Genomic DNA, 22,296 nt, shown 5'->3' on the forward strand with positions numbered 1-22,296 from the left:
CCATGAGCAATGGCTAAAAGAACAGAGATTTTCATCACAGAGAGGAATAAACTTGAGAGAAATACTACAGCCCTCCCAGTGAGTGAGAATACTAGCAAGTTTTAGCTTGATTTAAGGAAGAACTGAAATTGCCTCTGGGAAGTAATAATGTCTCATCACGTCAAGCTTTCAGGAAAAAATCTGAATCGCCAGCTACTTGGGGTGTGATAGAAATAATTCGTAAATTAGATGATGAGATAGACTAGATGACTACTTGATGACTCCCAGATTCTACGTGAAACAAGAAATATGAGACATTTCAATGACAGAAAGAGAGGAAAATCACAGAACAAAAAATACCATCTAAGTGATTCCTTTTTTTTTTGAGATGGAGTCTCGCTCTGTTGCCCAGGCTGGAGTGCAGTGGTGTGGTCTCAGCTCACTGCAACCTCCACCTCCCAGGTTCAAGCAATTCTCCTGTCTTAGCCTCCCAAGTAGCTGGGATTATAGGCAGGCGCCACCATGCCCAGCTAATTTTTGTAATTTTGGTAGAGACAGGGTTTTATCATGTTGGCCAGGCTGGTCTCAAACTCCTGACCTCAGGTGATCCACCTGCCTCAGCCTCCCAAAGTGCTGGTATTACAGGCGTGGGCTGCCACACCTGGCCTGTCTAAGTGATTCTTAACCGGAACTTATCGGTTTGTCACTCTCCCTTCTAAATATTGTGCCAGGATTTTAAATTGTTCCCTGCTGTGTGTGTGTGTGGGGGGGGGGGGCGGGTAAGGAGGGCACTCAATGGAGAAGGGCATCCAGGATTCTCTCAGTTTGAAATCACTGCGGCACATTTCTGCTAGATTTGAACTACAGTCACTGATGAACGTGTTCCTCCTCTCCCTAATTTGTTACAGTGGGAAAAGTTTGAAGATCATGGAATTAGATATTTAAGAACCAATTGAGATGCTGGGGGGAAAAAAACAACATTTTACATAAAGCCACTTATATGCCTATTAAGCTATTGATTTGTTATGGTAGTATTGTCAGATGATGTTAACTCTTGTTCCTCAAGGGGAGAGTGAGACATGGTACTTCCTTCAGCTCTGAATTTCTATGCCACTAAGAACATAAATTAAGCTTAAAATGGACTAAGAACAATGTCAGATATTTTTCCATCACAAGATCAATAAAGACAAGCCAAGGACATTCACATCCTTATCCTACCGAAGCTATGGCTGACAACTGTGTCTATCACTCTCCTCCAATTCCTGGACAGGCAGAATGGGCTTCCACAGAAATGAACTTCTTGCTAGTGGAAAGGCAAAGAAGTGATATTACAAGGGTGTAGTCTATGAATGAGTGTTTAATTTTTGCTTCCAAGCTTAAGTGTTATTAAAACCCAGGACCTCATTTGTCTTATCGCTGTACAAAAATGAGACAACCTAAAAAAGTGAAGACACCATTCCTATCAACAAAATGTCTCCTTCAAACCCCCACAAACACAGGGAATACCAGGTTACACACACACCATAGTAACATTTACAATACTAAAATGCAAACCAAATTTTTACTTGATGTTTCAGGATTGTGATGGCTTTTTTGATGTGTCGACTTGCTAGGCTACAGTCCCATTATTTATTTAATCAAACCCAGAATTCTAAGGTGGTCCCAAGACCCCTGCCCTAGCCATGCATCTTTTATAATTCCCTCCCTTTGTGTGTGGGAGACTGGGACTGTGAATGTATCAGATTTCATTTCCATGATTTCATCACCCAGCAAAAGGGAGTTTGCTGATGTAATTAAGATCCCAAATCAGCTGACTTTAAGAAAGAGAGATTATTTTTGAGGGAGAGAGAGCTGACCTAATCAAGTGGTCTCTTAAAAGAGTCTGGGTTCTTCCTGGCAAAATAAACTCAATATGTGAGAGGGATTCAACAAGAGGAAGATTCTCCTTTGCTGGCTTTAAATATGCAAGGGGCCATGAGGCAAGAAATGAGGGCAATCTCTAGGAGCTGCTAGAATTCCTTGGCAGATACTTAGCAAGGAAACAGAGACCCCAGTCTTACAATCACAAGGAATTGAATTCTGCCACAATTATGTGAGCCTAGAACAAGACCCCAAACTCCAAATGAAATTATGCCCTGGGCAACACCTTGATTTTAGTCTTTTAAGACCTTGATCAGAGAACCCACTCATGCCATGACCAGGCTTGCCACCTACAAAACTTTGAGCTAAAAAATGGGTATTGTTTTAAGCTGCTATATTTGTGGTTGTTATGAAACACTAGAAAACTAATACGAAGATCTTGCAATGCCTTCATGTCTTCATTATGAACAGACCGTATGTCCTGTTGATAATAATGGAATTGGCAACTCTGCGGAACTTGAACTGACCTTTCTAAACAAAACTCTAATAGCTTAGAGAAAAATAAACTTTAAGTTTTCAAGTTTTTGTATTGCTAATAGAATAGAAATATTAATGACAAATTTTATGATTACTATTATTTGCATTCAGTATTTAGTTATTTCAAGGTGTTTTCACATGAACCACATACTATGGCGGTAAAAATACTGGGTTTTGATGCCAAAGAGATCTAGGTTTAATTCCTGGCTATTACTCTGACCTTGAACAATACCTTGAATCTCTTTTGCTTCCCTATTTGTTAAATGGTAAGACCTCCATCTATCTCCTAGAGTTCTTGAGAGGATAACAGGACACAACTTACATAAAGTATGTGGCATATGTGCAAATAAATGTTAGGTCACTTCACTCTTCATATTTGTACTGCAACCACTTCCTTGAAATCAGCAATAATGTCTTATTCATCACGGAATCTGTGATGCCTAGCACGGTGCCTGACACATGGCAGGCACTTAGTAAAATTTTGTTAAGTAAGAGAGGTATTATTTATATCTCAAACATTTCCATGAGGGTGATGGCATCTTTATTGTACTAAGAAAAATTTGAGGGCCAGATAGGTTGAATTTCTTATCCAACTTTTCTTAAGCTATTAAACAGTGAAGTCTAGAAAAGAGCTTTCTAAATTCAAGTCCAGTGCTCCTTCTAATGGACTATACCATGCATAGGCACAGAGGTATATAAAACTATATCTTATAGTGTTTCCATGTATTCAGTCCTAGTCCTTCAAAAAATTTAAAAAGGCACAAAGAATGGTCACTATTATCTGCATTCTATTAAGTAGAATTCACTTCTCTATTGAGAAAATTCTGTTTCTCATTTATGCCTGTATTTGCAAAAATCACAACATAGTAAAAATGGTTTCTAATACCTAAATCCTCAAAGTCCGTAACAAGTAAGTATTCTTATTAGAAAAAAACTTATACTCCATAGTAAGAGTCCTGCCCCATTTAACCTTTTTGTGCACATAAGTTTTTAATTGGTTTTTGTTTGTTTGTTTGTTGTTTTTTTCAGTTAAAAATGGTTACAACATAGTGGCACCAGATACTGGTGAGGATGTGGAGAAACCAGATCACTCTTACATTGTTGATGGAAATGTAAAGTGAAATAGCCACTCTGGAAAAGTCTGGCAGTTTCTTTAAAAACTAAGCATATACTTACCATACAGCCTAGTAACCATACTTCTGAGCATTTATCCCAGAGAAGTGAAAACTGTGTCTACACAAGAACTTGTACACAATTGTTCATAGCAGTTTCATTTGTAACAGCCCAAACTTGGAAACAACCAAAATGTCCTACTATAGGTAAGTGATTAAACAAACTGTGATATATTCATACTATGGACTACTACTCAGCAAAAAAAAAAAAAAGAAAGAAAAAAAGAACTATTGATAGATGCCAACAACTTGGATGGATCTCAAGGGCATTGTGCTGAGTGAAAAAGCCCTTCTCAAAAGGTCACATCCTGTATCATTCCATTTATATAGCATTGTTGAAATGACAAAATTATAGATATGGAGGACAAATTGGTGCTTGCCAGGTTAGGGACAGTGGGAGGTGGTGGTATGACTAGTAAGAATAAGCATGAGGGAGATGTTTGTGATGATGGATAGGTCTATGTCCTGATTGTGTAGGTAGTTACACAAATATACACGTGATAAAATGAGAGAGAATCATTAACACACACTGCACCATTTTGAACTTCCTGATTTTCATATTGTGTTATAGTCACATATGAGGAAACCATTGGGGGGACTGGGTGAAGGGCACATGGAAGCTGTCTATCTTTGAATCGTTCTATAAATCAATAATTATTTCAAAAAATTAAAATGGATACAAAGCCAAATGTCTCAAACCTCTGGTAGAATTTTCTACATTCTCTATAATAAAATAATACTTTCTCCTTTTAATCGCCCCCAAAATAAGTCTAGTTCTTATTTTTATAGGGTATTTTGAAAACAAAGATAAAACAATCTTTCAATCACATGCAAAATAATAAACTGTTTTTATCTCAGATCCTGGCATTCCTTTCTCTTCCATCTTCATTTCATCTTCCGGCCTTTCAAATCTCATATCTTCAGTTTTCCAGTTTACCTCTCAGTGACCTACATTACCCCTCAAAAGTTACTGTTCCCCCATGTCTTATTCTTTCATTTCCACAAAACTGTACATTCCCTCAGAAAAATTTCAACTAGGTATTAGATGATCTAACACCAGTTAGTTGCAGTGGATATGACTGACTGATTACACCCTTCCTGAAAGGTATACTTAACAACAACAAAAAAAGCTCCTTTGCCCAAATTAATATCAATAGTAAAAGTTACAATGTAAGAGAGATTTCTGAGCAGAAAGACCTTTCAAATTCTCCTTGCCTACTCGGAGCCATCCCCTGCCCATTCCTCACTGCACACAAATCCCTCTCACAATGCTCCAGGCTAACTTCAACAACTTGATACCTTACTTCATAAAATAAACATCCCAGGAAAACAACTAACATTTACAACACACTTTGGTTTACAAAAAAACATGTTCACCTGGGATCTCATTTGATGCTCATTAGACTGTAGAGTACATAAAAGCAAGTATCTATTGTCATCTCCATTTCAGACATGAGGTAACTTGGACTCGGTTAAGCACCTTCTCAAGATCACAGAGGTGAACAGTAAGTTGCTGAACAGGGGCTGTAACTCAGACCTCCTGATTCTCAATCCTAAGTAATGTCCAAACATTTCATCAAACCAAACACCCCATTCCTAATCTGGTAGCAGATTATTTTATAAAAGCTAGGCAAATAGTTGATCCAACTGAACAGAACTGAACCTATCTAGAGTTAAGGTTCTCAAAATGTGGTTAGGCCATGATCGATAATATGACAGGTAATTCTAAACAGAGATTTAATAACAGAAAGAACATACTCATACGGGGTTGAAGAACTCAGCTAGCACAGCAGGAAATAGCAAAGAGAGGAGACTATTTACTTCAGCTAATTTTACTACCTTCTACACCTCAACAACCCAAGTTTGTGACAAAAAGGGCAGAATCATGGTGCTACAATCAAGTCTGAATTTGAATAAATTAATTTGAATCTCTAGCTCTCTCATATTTTGGCCAACAAAAAGAAGACCAAAGTAAGGCTAAGCACAGAAAATCTGAAGAAATCATCCATGATAACGTGATTTAATCTCCTGATTCTCCTCTATTCTCTCCAGAGGGAGCATGGCTGGGACTTGCCATCCCTTGGTCAAAGTGTAAGGTTAAAAACAAAACAAAACAAAACAAAAAAAACAGAAGGCTGAATAATTGGAAAGAGACTTGAAAATTAGTCACAGGAAAGAAAGCACTTGGATGGCAGCAAACAGAAATAAAGAGTACATTACCCCAGGACCAATCACCCAAATAAAATGGTCCTTAGACCAAAAGTTTGAGAACCACACAATATACAAATTAACAAGTAATACAAATTAAATAGTAAATGTGTTTTACTGTGAAGAGTAGATTAACAAATAGGATAGAAATCACAATCTTAAACTTGCTAAACATTACATCAACATTTATTATTAACAGCCTGCTTTTTGATTCAAAGGAGTACCTATCCCCATTTGGCCTCCTCTCGAAAGAGGATCAGGTTGTACCAGGACAAATAAAAAAAGGAACTTTCATAGAAGTCTTACCAACACGATATTTTAGCTCGATGATTGTTTCACCTTCTCTGGTTAATTCTGTTACTTCGCAAGTGTAGTTTCCTGTGTGTGAGACAGCATCACTCTTATCCATCTTCAAAGAGGCATCTCCTTTTAGTAATTGTGAGACTTCAATTTTTGCACTACTAAAGTCCGTGGGGACAGTGGACTTGTTTAGAGCTCCATCAAAGGTGTAAATATCTCTTCCTTTAAATTTCCACTTTACGTATACTTCGGTAGTGTTTTGTGCCTCCATATTAGTAACAAAGCATGGAATGACGACAGTGTCATTACAAAACGTGAATTCTACAGATTTTGTTTTATTAAATAGTAGCTGAGCTGATCCTGGAAAGGAAAAAGAAAAATGTTTCATTAATTGTAGAAGTCTGTACTGTAAGATCTTAGGCATGTTACAAATCCTTAAGATAAACAGCAACATTTCCATTGTTCACTTAAGTAAACAGTATAGCAATGAATAAGACCTATTAGGTGAAATATGGAAACAAATTATATTTTAATATTAACTTGCACAGCTGGAAGGCATCATTATGACTTTTCTTTATTCATTCTCAATAATACAAAGTATACATTACATGCATCTTGGGAATAAATTCAGCAACTATGTTGGAACATGCAGGTGTAGTATCTGGCTTTGGAAGCTTTGAAGTAATCATTACTGCCTACTGATATATGTAGAAAAATATTGTCCTTATCAAGGTAAAATTCTGAACAGAAAACCAAACCAAATATTTTATTCAGTCTCAACTTCAATACACTGCTAAATAGAACTTGCTGAACTGATATGAAATTTATCTTTATCCTTATGCTGTATTTCCAAAAAAAGTGGCAGGTTCTACTGTACTTTAATATACAAAGTAAATAGGATGAATCAAATCACGTCTTTCCACTAGGATGGAAAATCTTAAAATACTAATGAGGAAAAAAAAAACCATTATCTGTGGCTACTTTCCCATTGCAAAATATAGGCAGTAATAGACATTTTGTGTGGGAGTCTTGAATGACATTTTCCCACCCCCACATTTCATTGACACTACAGAACAACAGTCTCCAAATGTATGCTACAGGTACTCTTCCTCCAAGAAACCACAAAACAGTGAAAAAGCTAAGTAAGATGCAAGCTGAAACCAAGAGCAGTTACTGCTAATAAGCATCCTATCTACGCTTCTCAATAGGATAAACAACCAGTTGTTGCCTTATAGAAGAGGCACTGGGTAAATAAATGTAATCACTCATTGTTCAATTAAAATGTACAAGAATGTGTAGGAATTGTAGTTGTCTTCCATATTCTTCAGCCACTCAGCAACTCTTTTATCTAGGTAGCTACTTGGCCTTCCCCTCAAAACATAAACAAAAACAAAACACAAATTACTAACAAATATAAATAAAATATCAACTTTGTTAATAGTTCACACTTAAGATTTACTTCTACATAAACTGGAATAAAAATCAAAGGCATAGAATGTTTCTATTATAAGAACACTATGTTTACTCAATAAATACCCCATGAATTGAATGCAAGGATGCATAGTGGAATATGTACTGGACAATGTTCAAAACAACTGAGTAAAAATCCTATTTCTGCCCCTTTTTAATATGCTGCCTTATGCAACTCACTTTTCTATGCCTTGGTTTACTCTCTAAAACAGGAGGATCTCTTAAATAGGAGGATCAAAAACAAACACTGGGCTACTTCACAGAACTGTGTTGAGCATTAACATGGAAAACAGCGGCAAGTGCTCTCTAAACAATACTATGCTGTAAAAATGTAGGGTGATACTATAAAAACTAGATAATCTGGCATTTTAATGTAATGATATGGGCCTTCTTTGACTAGTCCGAATTGTTGTATTTCTGGGAAACTGCAGTCTGAACCTACATTGTGGGCATCCACAGCTCACCTCTTCCCAGAGTTTTCTACATTTCTAGCCACCCAAATATTAGGAAGCCCAAGGCAAAACCTGGACTTCTGTTGCACTCTTTAAAACTTTGGAATTGTGAATTATTTCCCCTGAGAGAGAAACACTGAGGGAGAGAGGACATAGTATACAAGAGAAAAATAAAGGGGTGAAGATGTTCAAATTATAAAGGAAGGAAAGTATCAGAAAATATGGTGAAGATTTTGAAAGGGATACAAAGATTACCGGGTATCCTTTCAGTGAAGTGCTGCGCAATGTCTAACAGACCCTTTGGAATTATCTGACTCTATAGAAGCCTGTGCCTTTCACTGACTTTGACTGGGCTGTTTTACAGTTTCATAAGTTGTAGAAAACTGATGGTAATTCAAAAGGATTGGTGTCCATAGAGGTAAAAATAAATCTTGTTCTGCAACTGATTTCCACCTGGTGGAAGAGAGGATTCCAAAAGACTACATTTTACTGCCCTGAGGATATTGGCCAATTTTGCATTTATTAGCAAATTCATTTAGGCATTCTTAATTGCCTATAAATGTATCTATTTTTCCAATTTTCTTTTAAAAGGGTTTTGCCTTCTTGCTGGTTTTCTTGTTAATTAATTAGTGAAATAAAATCTTTGACACATGTTCATTTTATATTTCTATGAATCATGGTTTGACTTTTAAGAGATTATTCTTAAAAAAAAAGAGGTACGAATGAAGAACTCAGTCATCCTATGAAACTTTTTGCAAAGGCTTTAATTAAGTAAGAAGTAGTTGGTGAACAATCCACAATTTCATAACATATGTTTAGAGAATGAATTTTCAAAGGAATACAGAAAGCAATAATTATACTGCACTATTTGTTATAATAAAAACATTTTATAGCTGAAGCAATTTAAGTAGAATAAATGCTATTAGTAAAAATAACAGTAAAATTGACCTGGATAAACCACAATTTGAATAACCTTTGCACTAGTAATTAATAAATAAGGGCAGGCCAAAAATATCACTCTAGCTGTTAACTACAACTTCAATCTCTATAAAGATGCATTAAAAAACTATTAAGTAGTAAAATTGTCTGATTTGGGTTTTTTTCCTTTTGCCTACTCCCTTCTCATAAAACAGCAAAGTGAAGAAACTAAAATGTAGAGAGCAAATAAAGAAACACAGATAATTAACATGAATAAGAAAACTCTGAATAAAACAAGATATGCTTATAGCAGTCTAAATCAGATAGCAGCAGACAAATGTGACCAAGAGTAATGCCAGAGTTATAGATAAATTAGCAAATAAAATGGGAAAATGATTTTATATCAAATGCCGAAAGTATTAGACTTGAAACCTTCATTGGAACTGTACAAGTATTGGTGAATATAGACTATCAGCCCAAACCATCTCATATCATAGTCTAGAAAAGAGCTTTGTAGTGGCAGAGAAGACTAAATCCATGGTGGTCACAGCACACAAGTTCAGGTTAGAAATTTTAAAAATGCAATCAACAGTTGTTGAGAATTACCTGTGATGAAATATTGTGATAGGATGTGGGGATACAGTGATGAAAAAATATAGTTATTATCTTTTAGGAGCTTACAATTCTCATATGGGTGATGATAAGTACTTTATATAATACAAGGTTACAAGTGTTATCTTTTCTGCATGGACAACGTCTTTATGGATGGGCAGAAGAGTAAGTGCTCTTACAGATTTCTAAGAAAATTCGTGTTGCTAATAGGCAAAAACAGAAGAATGTCATAGTCCCTGCTCCTCCGGGCCTTCAATCTTTATCCTTTTACGTGTTTCATGTAAATGTTCTCTTCTTTTTAACAACTCTTAAATTACTCGCTTTTGCCCTTTATCCCATACTCTCCAACAGTCCTCTCTCCCTATTTCTTAATACAAACTGAAACCTTCAGAGGAGAATCCTGAAGCTTCCAATAATCCTTCCCTATAAACTTACCTGTAACCCCAACTATCCACACCTTTTTTTTTTTTTTTGCTTCCTTTTCAGAAATGAATCCCATCACCTGAGCGCTAGTTTCCATTTCTGCCTCCATACCCATCAGTCTCCTCAAGGACTTTCCTTAGTTGATTATCAGCCTCCCACATCCCCCATTCCATTTACAAGGTGTTGTTTTTGTGTGTGTTTTTAAAAATTGCTTGAATATTTGCCAACTTAAAAAAAAATCCCTCATACTTGTCTCTCTCTTCCTTAGCATCCCAAATTAACAATCTATAAGCATTTCCTCACTTCCAATTCACTCCTTAAATCTGTTACCTGGCCTCCACCCATTCACCCCTATTTCTTCATTACTACAGCTCTTGCCAAAGTCACCATCAATCCCTTGTGAAAAATCAAATATGCATGGTTCGCTTTCTGTCTTGACTTTTCCTCAGTTCTTGAGCCAGTGGGCGGTTTCCTTCTTGCTCTTCTCTCTTGGCCTCCACAGTATCTCCTGATTATGAATTTCCTCCTGCTTTGTCCACCCCATCCTAGTTTGCTTTCTTTGTTGAAATCTATTCCTTGACTCACACTAAATGTTAGTGTCCCTACGGGCTTCAGATTCAGCACCCCCTGCCCGCTAGTATTTTCCCTGACTCCCATGGTTTTCTTCACCTGCAAACTTTTAAATAAAAAACTTAATCATGCACTGCCTTTCTTCTAAACTGCAGATGTTGGACTGCCAACTGTCTGCTGTGCACCTCCACTTGGATGTAATACAGTTACTTCAAAGTCAGTAATGTCCAAAAACTTACGTACCCCCACTTCTTACCCTCAGCCTAAATCACTTTGCTAAAGTATTTTCTGTCATCTACCAGTGAACCAGACCTGGACCTAAGAATCACATTAGATTACTCCCTCTCTTTAGCCATGGAGAATTCTTAGTAGGTTCAACCTAATTAATAGTTCCTAAATCCAATGTCAGTTGAATGAATGAATTAGACACTCATCCTCTCCTTCGAACTACTGCCATACCCTCCTAACCAGCTCCCTGCCTCCATCCTCAAGGTTTCCCCATCCTGGCCCTGATGTATTTTCTACAGTTCCCAAAATAACTGTTCTAAATGCAAATGTGCACTCCTTTGCCTAAGATACTTTAACAACACCCTCAACCCTTTTCAGGCTAAATTCTAAGTACATTAGCATGGAATACAAACGAGGTCCTTCAAGATCCTTTCCAGACCCACCTCCTGTACTCCCTCATTTCCACACTAAGCTCCAATCATAATGACATTATTGCAATTCCATGACTATGCAAATGCACTCTCATCCCCATGCCTTAGCACATACTGTTCCTCAAACCTAAATAGCCTCTTAACTGTTATACACTATTACCCCACTGAGTACATAGGGTATATAATAGTTAAGAGCACACATTTTGGGGTCAGACCCTGGTTTAAGACTCAGCTCATGCACTTCTTAGCTGTATAACCTTAGGCAAGTTACTTACCTCTGTCCCTCAGTTCCCTCATCTATAAAATGTGAATAGTGATGGTATATACCTCATAGAGATATTGTTAAGATTTAATAAGATAATGAACATGTTCTTGTACCACCTTTCAAATATACAGCAAGTACTCAATAAGTGGCAGCTACAGTTTGCTAACTTTTACTCTTCCTACTAAAGCACAGTTGAGTTGTTCAATCTTGTTCCCCTTCCCTACCATTACTCAATTGTATTCTTCCCCTCCTTATTGCTCCCATTGCCTTGTGTTCAAATATTGTCACTGTACCTACTACTGTGTAATTACTATTTTACTTAATTGATCTCTCCAGGCTCAGAAAGTAAGACACCGTCTTCATTTGGTATCCTAAGAATCTAACACAGGGTCCAGAAAGTAGGATTCAATACATTCCTTGTGAATGTAAAAAGTTTAAAGTATAAATTCCACAGAAGAAAAATCTAAAAATCATGTGAGAGAAGATACATTTTTCTTCCATATTTCAAGAGAACCTGCCACTGCTTCTCACTTGTATAGAGTTGATTATGAAATCATGAAGCTGCATATTTTCATGGAAAATCTCAAGTCACTTGTATGGTTGGATAGAAAAGTTCCTTAAAAATCACAAGAATGTGTCTATGAATGATCTTCCTAGAGGGTGATGTTTAAACTGGGTCTTAAAGGATGAGTAAGAATGTTATGGGAAAGAAGGGGCTTTCTAGGCAGACTAACGTGTACAGCCAGATAAAGAAAGTGAAGAACTGAAAGCACAGAATTATTTAGGTGAGCTCTAGGAAATGAGGTTGGAAAAGATGATTAAGAAAAATTCTAAAGGGCTTCCTTGAATGTCACGCTGAGTTTAGACTTGATAACATAAACAATCGTAAACCACTCAGATTTAATTTCATTAAAAAAAAAATAACATTGACAGCAGTATAAAGGAAGGACTGAGAGCAGCAAGGGAAAAGAGAAAGGGAGATCCGTTAAGAGACTACTGCAATAGTCCAGGTAAAGAACAACTGGAGAGAAGACCTAAAACTTACAGTAATCAACAGAAGTTAGTTGTGGAAAGCAGGGGAGATAAAGAGGGGAAAATTAAAATTGTGAACCAAAATAGTATGTGTAGCTAGTTAGGTGGTAGGTTAATTATAGAGAAAAGAGGCTTAAATATTTGGGGAGAATATCTTTCCATCTGTCAATGGACTAGTGAGATCTGATGCACACTATGTTCGAGAAGTCAAAGAGAAAGAATATGGCTTTATCAAGCACTTAAAATATATTAAGTGGCAGTGATTCTTGTACAATAAATTTGGCAGTGTAAGAAAGCAGAGAACGCAACAACTGACAATGTGCAGGCAGGGACAAGGGCAAGGACATTTCGGTTCTTGAGGTTTTTTGTTTTATTTTTTAATATGGGGTAAAATTCGATCATGTGTGCAAGCTACGGGGAAGGAGTCAATGGAGAGGGAAAGATCTAAGACGCAAGACTGAAGAATTAAGCTGACTGAGCAGGTCTCCAAGATGGTAGAAATGAAAAGGTGGTAGACAGGTTGTCCTTTCCTTGGAAAAGTGAGTAGGTTTTCTTCTGAAGCTGGATGACGGAAGAGAATGAGATGAAGGTTATCTAAGATGTTATAGATCAGTTTAGTAATGGTGGGAGGGAAGCAGAGGGAGTCCAAACCACACACCACTATTTTTTGCAGTAGAGTAGGAAGTTAATTATCTGCTGGGAATGGATGTTCAGGAATGGAGTAAGAAGTCTCAGCAGCCTCTTAGGTAAAGAAGCAAAGATCATCAGTAAAGATACATGCCAGAAAGGAATCCTACCTACTTTTGCCCGTTAGAACTAGTGTCTGGCTTGAAGAACTGGAGTCTCTAGCTACATTGGGTTATGTACAAAAAGGATGAAGTCAGATCTCTCCTCAATGGATGCTAAAATAAAGGTCTGGGGTAGAGTGGGGTGTCCACAAGTTGTACTTAGTTCTGACCAAAAGCAATCCCCCTAATGAATTTAAAAGTGGCCTTATAAGAATGGAAGAGGCCAACTTAGAACTAAAAGGGGCAGGACAGTTTAAAGTCAATAACATCCAGAATTATGGCCTTAACAAGCACCTAAGTACCATGAGAGGATAAAAACAAGATATCCCTACTGTCTATATACTACATCTTAAGTCATTAAGAGACATACTGACATACTGTCTGAAATTTGTCTATATGCCAAACAGGGCTTTGCAAACTGCTTGGTGTGTAGTATAGGCTCATACTTGCTTGAAATGGAAAAAAGTGGTTTTGACAGACCTTGAACTTGCCAAACCTCTTGCTTTACCTTTTAACCTACAAGTGTGATATATATTCAAATATGCACATTAATTCTCCTAATCTGAATCTCAAACCATGAGATTGACCAGATTCTGAGTCTTATGCAACTGCTCCATGGATTTGGAATGAAATATTCAGAGGTGGGTGTAGCTTGATTTCTGTTCCAACACTGTATAATCATAAAGAGGAAAAACCCAGATTCTATTGTCTTAGTCTAGGTATATCAGAATCAAATTTCCTGGGTGCTCTGTATTTTCTACTTTAGTACTACAATGAGTTTAACAAAACTGATCCTACACTATTATTCTTGTTCTTTTTACCACAGAAGAAATATCTACACTAGTATGCAAAGTGAAAATAACTTTATGATAACCCAAGACAATATTATTAAAATCAGACTGAGAGATAAGATATGAAAATAGAAATGTTTATCTTGTATAAAAAGGTAGGCAGAAACCTAAGACAGGGAAAGTGATTGAAAATTATGTCACAAAAAGAACATTACTATATTAAAAGCAATGCCTATATACTAGCTATAGCTGAATTCATACTATGAAATGCAAATCTAGTTTTGCTAATATGCGTGATTATTTTGGATTTAGAATATGTATCAATTTGGGGGGGAAGTCATCTATCTCTCATCTTTAGAACTTGGCCTTTCAAATCTCCATGAACAACTCAGTGGCAAAGATAAAACATCTGCCAAAACACAGATGACAGCATGAGCAAGTGTCCTAATGGTAGGCATTTAGTGTAATGCTTTAAAAAACACTGCCTCTAGACTGCTGGGGCGGCCCCATAAATATGTACTTTTAAATAGGCATTTACTTCCTTAAAATGGCAACTTGTAATTAAAAATAATATATTCTTTAAGAAGAAAACATTTTTATTTAAACAAGCCAAATTACTACTAGACTTAGACAATGGAAAAAAATTTATTTAATCATATGTACCCGATTTAAAAAAAAAAAAACAACTCATTTTGAACAAAGAGAAATCATTCAACCACTAAAAAGACAGTTCACAACACCATCATTATTTATTTAAGGTTTTATTTGCTAGCTAATAAATACCACTGAAACTATGCACTTTTAAACAAAGTATAATTGTACATGAGTGGGGGCAGAGTGGAATGCAACACAGTAATTCATTTCACATCTTGCAAACCATTAAGGTGCTTTCCAGTTTGCCTGTAATTGCATGAAATGAGTATCTGAGATAACTTCTTTTACCACAAAGGCCACTAACACTGTAGAGGGTGCCAGGAAAGGTCCCTGATTCCCGGGGCTTAATTAACGAAACTGAAAGCAAAATCAAACTTCAATACAAATGAATGTACAGATCCATGACCTTCTTACTCATTCTAGATTCTAAAGTCAGTCTCCCAAACCCTTGGTTTATAACTACCAATGTGCTGAGACATCTTTCTTCATACATGTCCTTTTGAAGCTATATATTAAACACATACAAAAACATATTTTATAACAAATACTATCACTTCCTGTTTTACAGTCCACACTTAACACAACTCAGTTGCATAATGTCTGTATTTTGCTTTTTTTTCAGGTTAATATTAACTAAGTACAACCAAATACTATAAATTCTGAATTCTATGACTCTAGGGATTCGAACACATTAAAATTGTGTGTAAACGAGTGCTAATTACATGATATTAACTATTACTAAAGAAGGCCTAATATAAATCCTATCACTCAAAGTACCATTCCAGCAGTTCTAATTTACGTGATTTAAATCTAACCCATCTGTTTTAAAAATAGTATATGGTTTATACTTTTTACTTTTTAGGCAGTTTGAATAAGTGATACTGTATCACTTCATATCTGGTTCAATATGAAGGCGTTCTGAAATTATTATGCGATTACACATCTCTGAAAGCAGTATTATTTTAGCTATAATGATAGTAAAGGCAACAAGCATACTAAACGTGATGACAGGAAACACTAACATCAACCATTTAGATAAAGGAGATCTGGATTCACAGTCCTAACATCCAGGATGCTTCGGGAGGGAGGAAAGTGGTAAGCAGAGACTTAGGGCATCTTGGAAATACCTAAAGTCACAAGCCTTTAGGAACGGCACACCGAGGCTAATAATCAGTTTAAAATCGAATTAATTTAGCATTCTAGAATAAATGTAACAATTGCTGTTTCTGGTACTCAAGCTGAATTCTGAATCTTATAAAAGTTCACAAAAGGCTCTATGGATGTGAAGTGTGACAGGCACTCACTGTAGAGCTACGAATGTTTCTATTCCTTGCTCAGTTTTTACAGACGAAGCACACGTTTTACAAAAGCCAAATGGATTCCAAAAGCTCGGGGTGGGGGTGGGGGGGTGGAGGTTCTTTGGCGTCGAAAAATACCAAATCCCATTCTGTTGCACATGTTTTGACTGGAGGTTACTGTCTTCCTATTTCAAGCGAAAACCAGATTACTTTTAAAACGGTTCCCCCGAATAAAGTGGGGAAAACTTCAACGTACAATTTAGAATGTATGCAAGTGGCTGATGGGGCTTGAGGGTCACGAGAAAGAAAGAGTTTCCAGCAAGCTTATTTTTAGGATTAAAAACGACAGCAAAAATTACACGGCCGGAAGATTCTTCTGATTGAATGCTGAGTTGAAAATAAAACTTAATTGTGTCCTTTACGTCCTCTTGGCTCCTATGTTCATGTGGGAGGCAAACGGCAGAAACCCCTTCTCACCGACTTCGCCAAAATGCGCACTTCCATCGCAAGAGGCCCGGGCCCTCCCACTCTCCCTCCCTCAACCCCAAATGCGTCTAAGCACTGAGAACGGAGAGGGGTGCGAAAGAAGGGGATCCCTAGCAGCCGCAGCCCCTCGCCTCTGATCGCGCCCTTTCTTGCTAGTTAATTTTTGCGCGAGGTGCGCGGTTTGGAGTCTTCCTCTGTGTGTGCATTTGGAGATGGAGAACCGAGTGGAGGAGATGAGCCCCGCTCTCACCCAGGGGGAAGAAGACGACCAGGGAAAGGAAGGGAGGAAGAAGGGGGGCGCCGGATTCCCCGTGGGGCCCTCCCACGTCTGCACTTCGGGCGCTCAGGGCCCAAGCGTTTTGCGCCCCGGCCACCCTCTTCAGGGCGCCGCCGGGCTGGCTGGGGCGCAGCCCACACGCCCGCGGGGGCGAAGCAACAGCAGCCGCAGGGCTGGGAGCGAGGAGCCACTCACCGCAGCACGCCGAGCCCAGCAACAGCGCCGCTACCAGGGGCCACATCTCCGCGCCCGCCGCGGGGTCGCCGCCGCCGCCGCAGGTGTCTGGAGCAGCAGCCGCCGCCGCCGTTACAGGCAGGGCCGACCGCCGCCGCCCGTCACAGGCAGGACCCACTGCCCAGGCTGCACGGCCGCGCGCACGCGCGCTCCCACTGCTTCCCGCCCGCTCCCCCGCCTGCTCCCCGCCCGCGAGAGCCGCGCACGCGCACTCGGCCCCGCCCCGCAACCGCTGCTGTTGACGCGGCGCCCTCCCCAGTCGCAGGCTTCAGACCCGGGGCCCGCCTGCCCGCTCCACGGAGGCCGGATTCCTGCTCCAGGGCGGTGGCACGCGCCGCGCTTCCAGGTCACGTCCTGTCGCACCCGCCCGCCCCTGGGGTCCGCGTGCTCGCCCGCCGCAGGAGGCTGAACCCTGTGTTCCCACGCTCGCCGGGGACCTCATTGCACCCGTTCCTCTTCGCGGGTCGGTTCCTGCCTTTCGCGCGGCGCTGGGCCCCACTGTCCTCTCTCTCTACTTTTTCCCTCTTTGCTTTCACTCCCACCCTCGCGCTTCAGGGGCCGGGTCCCGCCCCGCCCCAGCCCGCGTCTCCCCCTGGACCCGACGTCCGGCTGCGCGCGTGGACCAGGACACCTACGCTTTCACCAGCGCCCGTTTCCCCCGAACGCGGCCGTCTAGCCCCGAAGCGCACCCCGCGTGGGGGCGTCTCGCAGCTTCCAGCGCGTCCCTGAGCCCGAGGCCGCCACGCCCAGGGCAGGGCGGTGGCCGGGTCCCTGCCCGCAGGGAGCTTCCACTCGCCCCTCGCGGGCTCTGCGTTCGGTTCGTCTACTCGCTCTGCTGTTCCCTATGCGGTTCTCTTCCCTCTTTCTCACTTGGTTCTTTAGTGTTTTCATCCTCTGATCAGGGTTAATCAAACAAGTTCCATTCACGGTGGTAAACATTGTTACCTGTGAACACCGCCACCACCGGGACTAGCGAGCATTGTCACAAACAGGCATTAGCAGCGTATCCAACACATCCCCACCAGCAAGGTTATTGAGCTTGGTTTGTGACTGCCCCACGTGCAGCCCTCTGCGCTGCGCTTGGGTTTAACATGCTTGAAAAATGGGTTCGAAATGTGGCCGCAAGCCACAATAGGGACAAGGCTTTTGAATTGATCGCAGAATCACACAGGCCACATCATTTCATCCTGAAGCAAAAGTCTTTTAAAGATACTTTTAACCATTATCCTAACTGATGTACTCTCTTATCAAAAAGTCAGGCTCCTAGTGGCTGCTCTAATGGAGTGCACATCCTGTCCACCTCCTTGATTGTTTTCCTCCTACCTGCTGGGAAAGAAAGCAATTTCCCACCACAATACCCCACTTCTCCAAATCCTCTACACAGTGCGGCTCCTCCCAAGCACCCCATTGCCACAGAAATAAAATCCAGCATATGAAAGGGGCACTGTCTATGACACTCTGTACCAGTGTATTGTATACTATCGAGCTTCTTCCTGTAATTGCTTTTTTGTGTGAACCTCTTCCCCACAGCATTATCAATTCTTTTAAATCCGAGAGCATTTTAAGTATTCCCTCCTCCAAGACTTTCCATTGAGCTCGGCAAACAGAAGGGGTTTAATAAATGTGTTGATGCGGCGTGAGGCAGGCATTGCTCTAGTGAAATTTGATTGCTTTTTTAATGATTGAAAAATAAAGAAAAACAATTGTCTGGCAGACATCTCACTAAAACAATGGTTAATAATTATGGTGGTAATGATTTGAATGGCAGCCTTGACACCCCGAGGCAACCAAAGGGACTCATCGATTCTCCTCCAACTGCTGCTTATGTGGATACAAAAGAATCATCCACCAGACTTTGAGCATTAGGGACATTGTGTATCACAGAGCAGCTGGTTGGCTAAATAAGGCTGTCAGCTGTCCCTGATACCAACCAACCCCCCTAAAGCTGAAGAGTGACTAGAAAGGACTGTCCCCAACCTTCAGAGGTAGAGATCGGGTGATGTTCTGTTTTACACTGGGAGCTACTGAGCTATATGCTTAATGTCTTTTTGTGCAGAAAATGGAATGAGAGGCCATCTGGGTGACCACTGCTGCTCTTGGGAATCTAGCTGGGGTATGTTTTGGTGGTGGGGCAAAAGCAGGCCTATCCCAGGAGAGACAGTCCAAAGCAGCCTGCCTAAGTTTGATTATCCTCTCTCTGAGATAACCTTAAGCTCTTTTCAGTAATCATTTTAAAGGTTTGCCTTTTAACTTTTCAAAGCATTTTAATTTGGATGTTGAGCTCATCTTATCTGTATGTAAGGAGTTTCTTGGGTGGAGAGGGAGGGGATAATACATATTAGAATGTTTTGAACACAGGAAGTACACATTAGCTATATCACCTAAGTTAATCTTCATAACAACCTCAGAAAGGATAAATGTTATGATCTCCCTTTTTGAGATGAGGAAACAAAGGGAAAGAGGAATGATGAGCACTTTGCCCACAGTTATATGTGACACTGCTTTCTCTCTTGTCTCTCTCCCTTGTTCTCGTTTTCATCCTTTTTTCTTTTTACCCTATAATATCAAAGTTGTTACAGTTTCCCCTTTACAGATAAATAAACTTACAAAAATCACTCTTGTCACCTTTATAGATAAGGAAAGTGAGGCTTGGTCACAAGCTCAGGGAGGGACTGTGGTTGGACTGAAGTCTCCCTGACTCCACGGCCAGCGAAAAAATTCACAAACTTCCTCTCTCAATGCATAAAAAATTTCCCTTGCCCTCATTTCTGTCTCAATGATGCATCTACTTTTATCTTCCTCCCCACACAACATCAAGATCCTACCACATAGTAGGTATTAATATGATAGTATCTTTAAACGTTTATGTAGATACAGTTGTATCCTTATCGTAACTTCATTCAGCAAATGTTTTGCCCCATGGTGGTGTGTCATGCAACGACTTGAGACAGTGCTGTCTCCTGGTACCCCCAGGGGTTGGCTTAGAACTGTATGTGCCTACCTACTCATAGTCTGTGCTTTGTGTAGGAACAGATGCATCTTTCAACATAAGGGAACATAACAGCAAAGGATCCCACAGTAAATCAAGGCCCATGATAGTGCCAGTATAAGTTAAGTGCACTTCTCTGTGTTTTAGTCTTACTTTGGTGCATATCAGTTACCATCTTTTATTGAAATTATCTGTTTATATAGCTGTCTTCCTGTTCAGTAGTAGCTCTTTCCTATACTGTAAGCTCAATGAGGGGAGGGACCATATGAGTCTTCTTTACTGCTAGCCCCTTTGCCTGACACATAGTATGTACTCAACAAATGGTTCTTAAAAGAATAAATAGAATGAGTGAATAAATGAATGACTGAATGAGTAAATAAACCTCTTAGGGTCAGGAACCATATCTTCCATCAGTGTCTGACAAAGCACCCAGCATAAAAGGGTGTTGTGTAAACAAATGTGGGTTTTTTTTGTTTTTATTTTTTGTTTGTTTGTTTGTTTTGAGGTGGAGTCTTGCTCTGTCGCCCAGGCTGGAGTGCAGTGGCATGATCTTGGCTCACTGCAAACTCCGCCTCCCAGGTTCATGCCATTCTCCTGCCTCAGCCTCCCTAGTAGCGGGGACTACAGGCGCCCGCCACCACGCACAGCTAATTTTTTGTACTTTTAGTAGAGATGGGGTTTCACCATGTTAGCCAGGATGGTCTCGATCTCCTGACCTCGTGATCTGCCCGCCTCAGCCTCCCAAAGTGCTGGGATTACAGGCGTGAGCCACCGCACCCGGCCAACATATGTGAATGAAACTATTGAACTAACCTTGGAGCTCACCTGACATGTTAGAGGTTCTTAGCATCATTAAGTTCCTAATTTTGACTTATCAGTCATCAGCTGATTGTAGTTTCGGAGTATTATCTCTTTCTTCTTAGTGTCTCTGAATATGTGCTTTTTTTGTAATTAAGATTCTTCACTTGTTAATACTTCTGGCCAATGGAATGCAAACTAACATCTGTTGCATGGTCAGGCAACACTAGCAACACTAGCAACACTGGATTATTCCATGCCTGGACTATGCTACTTTCAGGCTTTTGTGCTTCAGTTATGCTATTTGCTCTGCTTCTCATAATTCTCCCTCATGTTTTCTTCTTTGCTCCTCAACTCAAGGAATTCCAGCTCATTCTTCAAGGCCAAGATCAAATATCACTTCCTCCAAGAAGCCTTTCTCAACCATATTTTTCCTCTTTGCCATGATTCTCCATCATTTCACAGGTCTAGTTATCTCTCCCATGATGCTTTGTTCATACTGCTAACAAAATGTGTTAGTAGATATTTGTTTCTACATAATAGTTTCCTCTTCTATCACATTAGCTTGGAGGAAATGAAATTTGTCCTGAGTATATTTGCATGTCTGTATTAGGGTTCTCTAGAGAGACAGAACTAATAGGATAGAGAGATAGGTGGATTGGCTCGTGTGATTAAAGAGGTTGAGACGTTCCTCGATAGACCATCTGTAAGCCTGGAGACCCAGGGATGCCAGTAGCATGGTTGTCCAAACTGGAGGGCCTCAGAACCAGAGAAGCCCTTGGTGCACCTCTCACTCTGAGGCTGAAGACCTAAGAAGCCGGGAGGCCACTGGTGCAAGTCTCAGAGTTCAAAGGCTGGAGAACCTGGAGTTCTGATGGCCAAGGACAGGACGAGAAGGGTGTCTCAGCTCCAGGAGAGAGAGCAAGAGAGCTTTCCTCTGCCTTTTTACTCTATCCAGACCCCCAGCCGGTTAGATGGTGCCCACCCACATTGAAGGAGGATCTCCCCAACTCAGTCCACTAACTCACATGCCAAGATCCTCTGGAAATACCCTCATAGACACACCCAGAAATAATGATTTAGCACCTATCTCTTAATCCAGTCAAGTTAATACCTAAAATCAACCATCACAATCTCCAAAGTCAAACATAGTGCCTGGTGGAGACCTACATGTGTCAAGAAAACTTACAGTGTGGTATGTAGTATACAGAGTCACTTTAGCCTAGGTCTGAGTTATAGCTCAAGCCACTTACTACCTGTTAACCTTGGACACATTATTTAAACTTTCTGAGCCTTTGTTTTCTCATTTGTAAAGCGAAGATGTTAAAAATAATATAAATTAACTTTTGAACATGGCTTGAGAATGTAATAAGTTAACACCTTTACAGTTATGTAGAGCAGTGCCTGAAGCACAGTAGGCACACAATAAATATTAGCCCTTATTATAATAATCATCTTATATAGTGAGATTGGTCTCCTAGAAGGGCAGTGAAAATATTATCAAAAGAATCACCAGTTGCTGCT

General features: G+C 40.0%; 1 protein-coding gene across 8 annotated transcripts in view; it reads right to left on the minus strand.

Annotated features, from left to right (window-relative positions):
* Positions 1–17,214, minus strand: part of CD47 (CD47 molecule) — a 47,421-nt gene extending 30,207 nt beyond the window's left edge. For 6 of the 8 annotated variants that reach the window (XR_008501499.2, XR_008501500.2, XR_010125668.1 and 3 more), the window contains exons 1-2: positions 16,947–17,190; positions 6,063–6,416 (exon numbers count right to left, since the gene is read on the minus strand). Coding sequence is in view for 5 of the 8 variants with exons in the window: in XM_054480908.2 (XP_054336883.1) it covers positions 6,063–6,416; positions 16,947–16,992 (400 nt within the window). In the remaining 3 variants the exon portion in view is untranslated. Of the gene's footprint in view, positions 1–6,062; positions 6,417–16,946 lie in introns of all 8 variants that reach the window. The other 2 variants (XM_054480907.2, XM_063661582.1) reach the window with 2 other exon arrangements.
* Positions 17,215–22,296: the final 5,082 nt, after the last annotated feature.

The sequence above is a fragment of the Pongo pygmaeus genome, chromosome 2, assembly GCF_028885625.2.
Source record: "Pongo pygmaeus isolate AG05252 chromosome 2, NHGRI_mPonPyg2-v2.0_pri, whole genome shotgun sequence".
In the NCBI taxonomy this organism is placed as follows: Eukaryota; Metazoa; Chordata; class Mammalia; order Primates; family Hominidae; genus Pongo; species Pongo pygmaeus.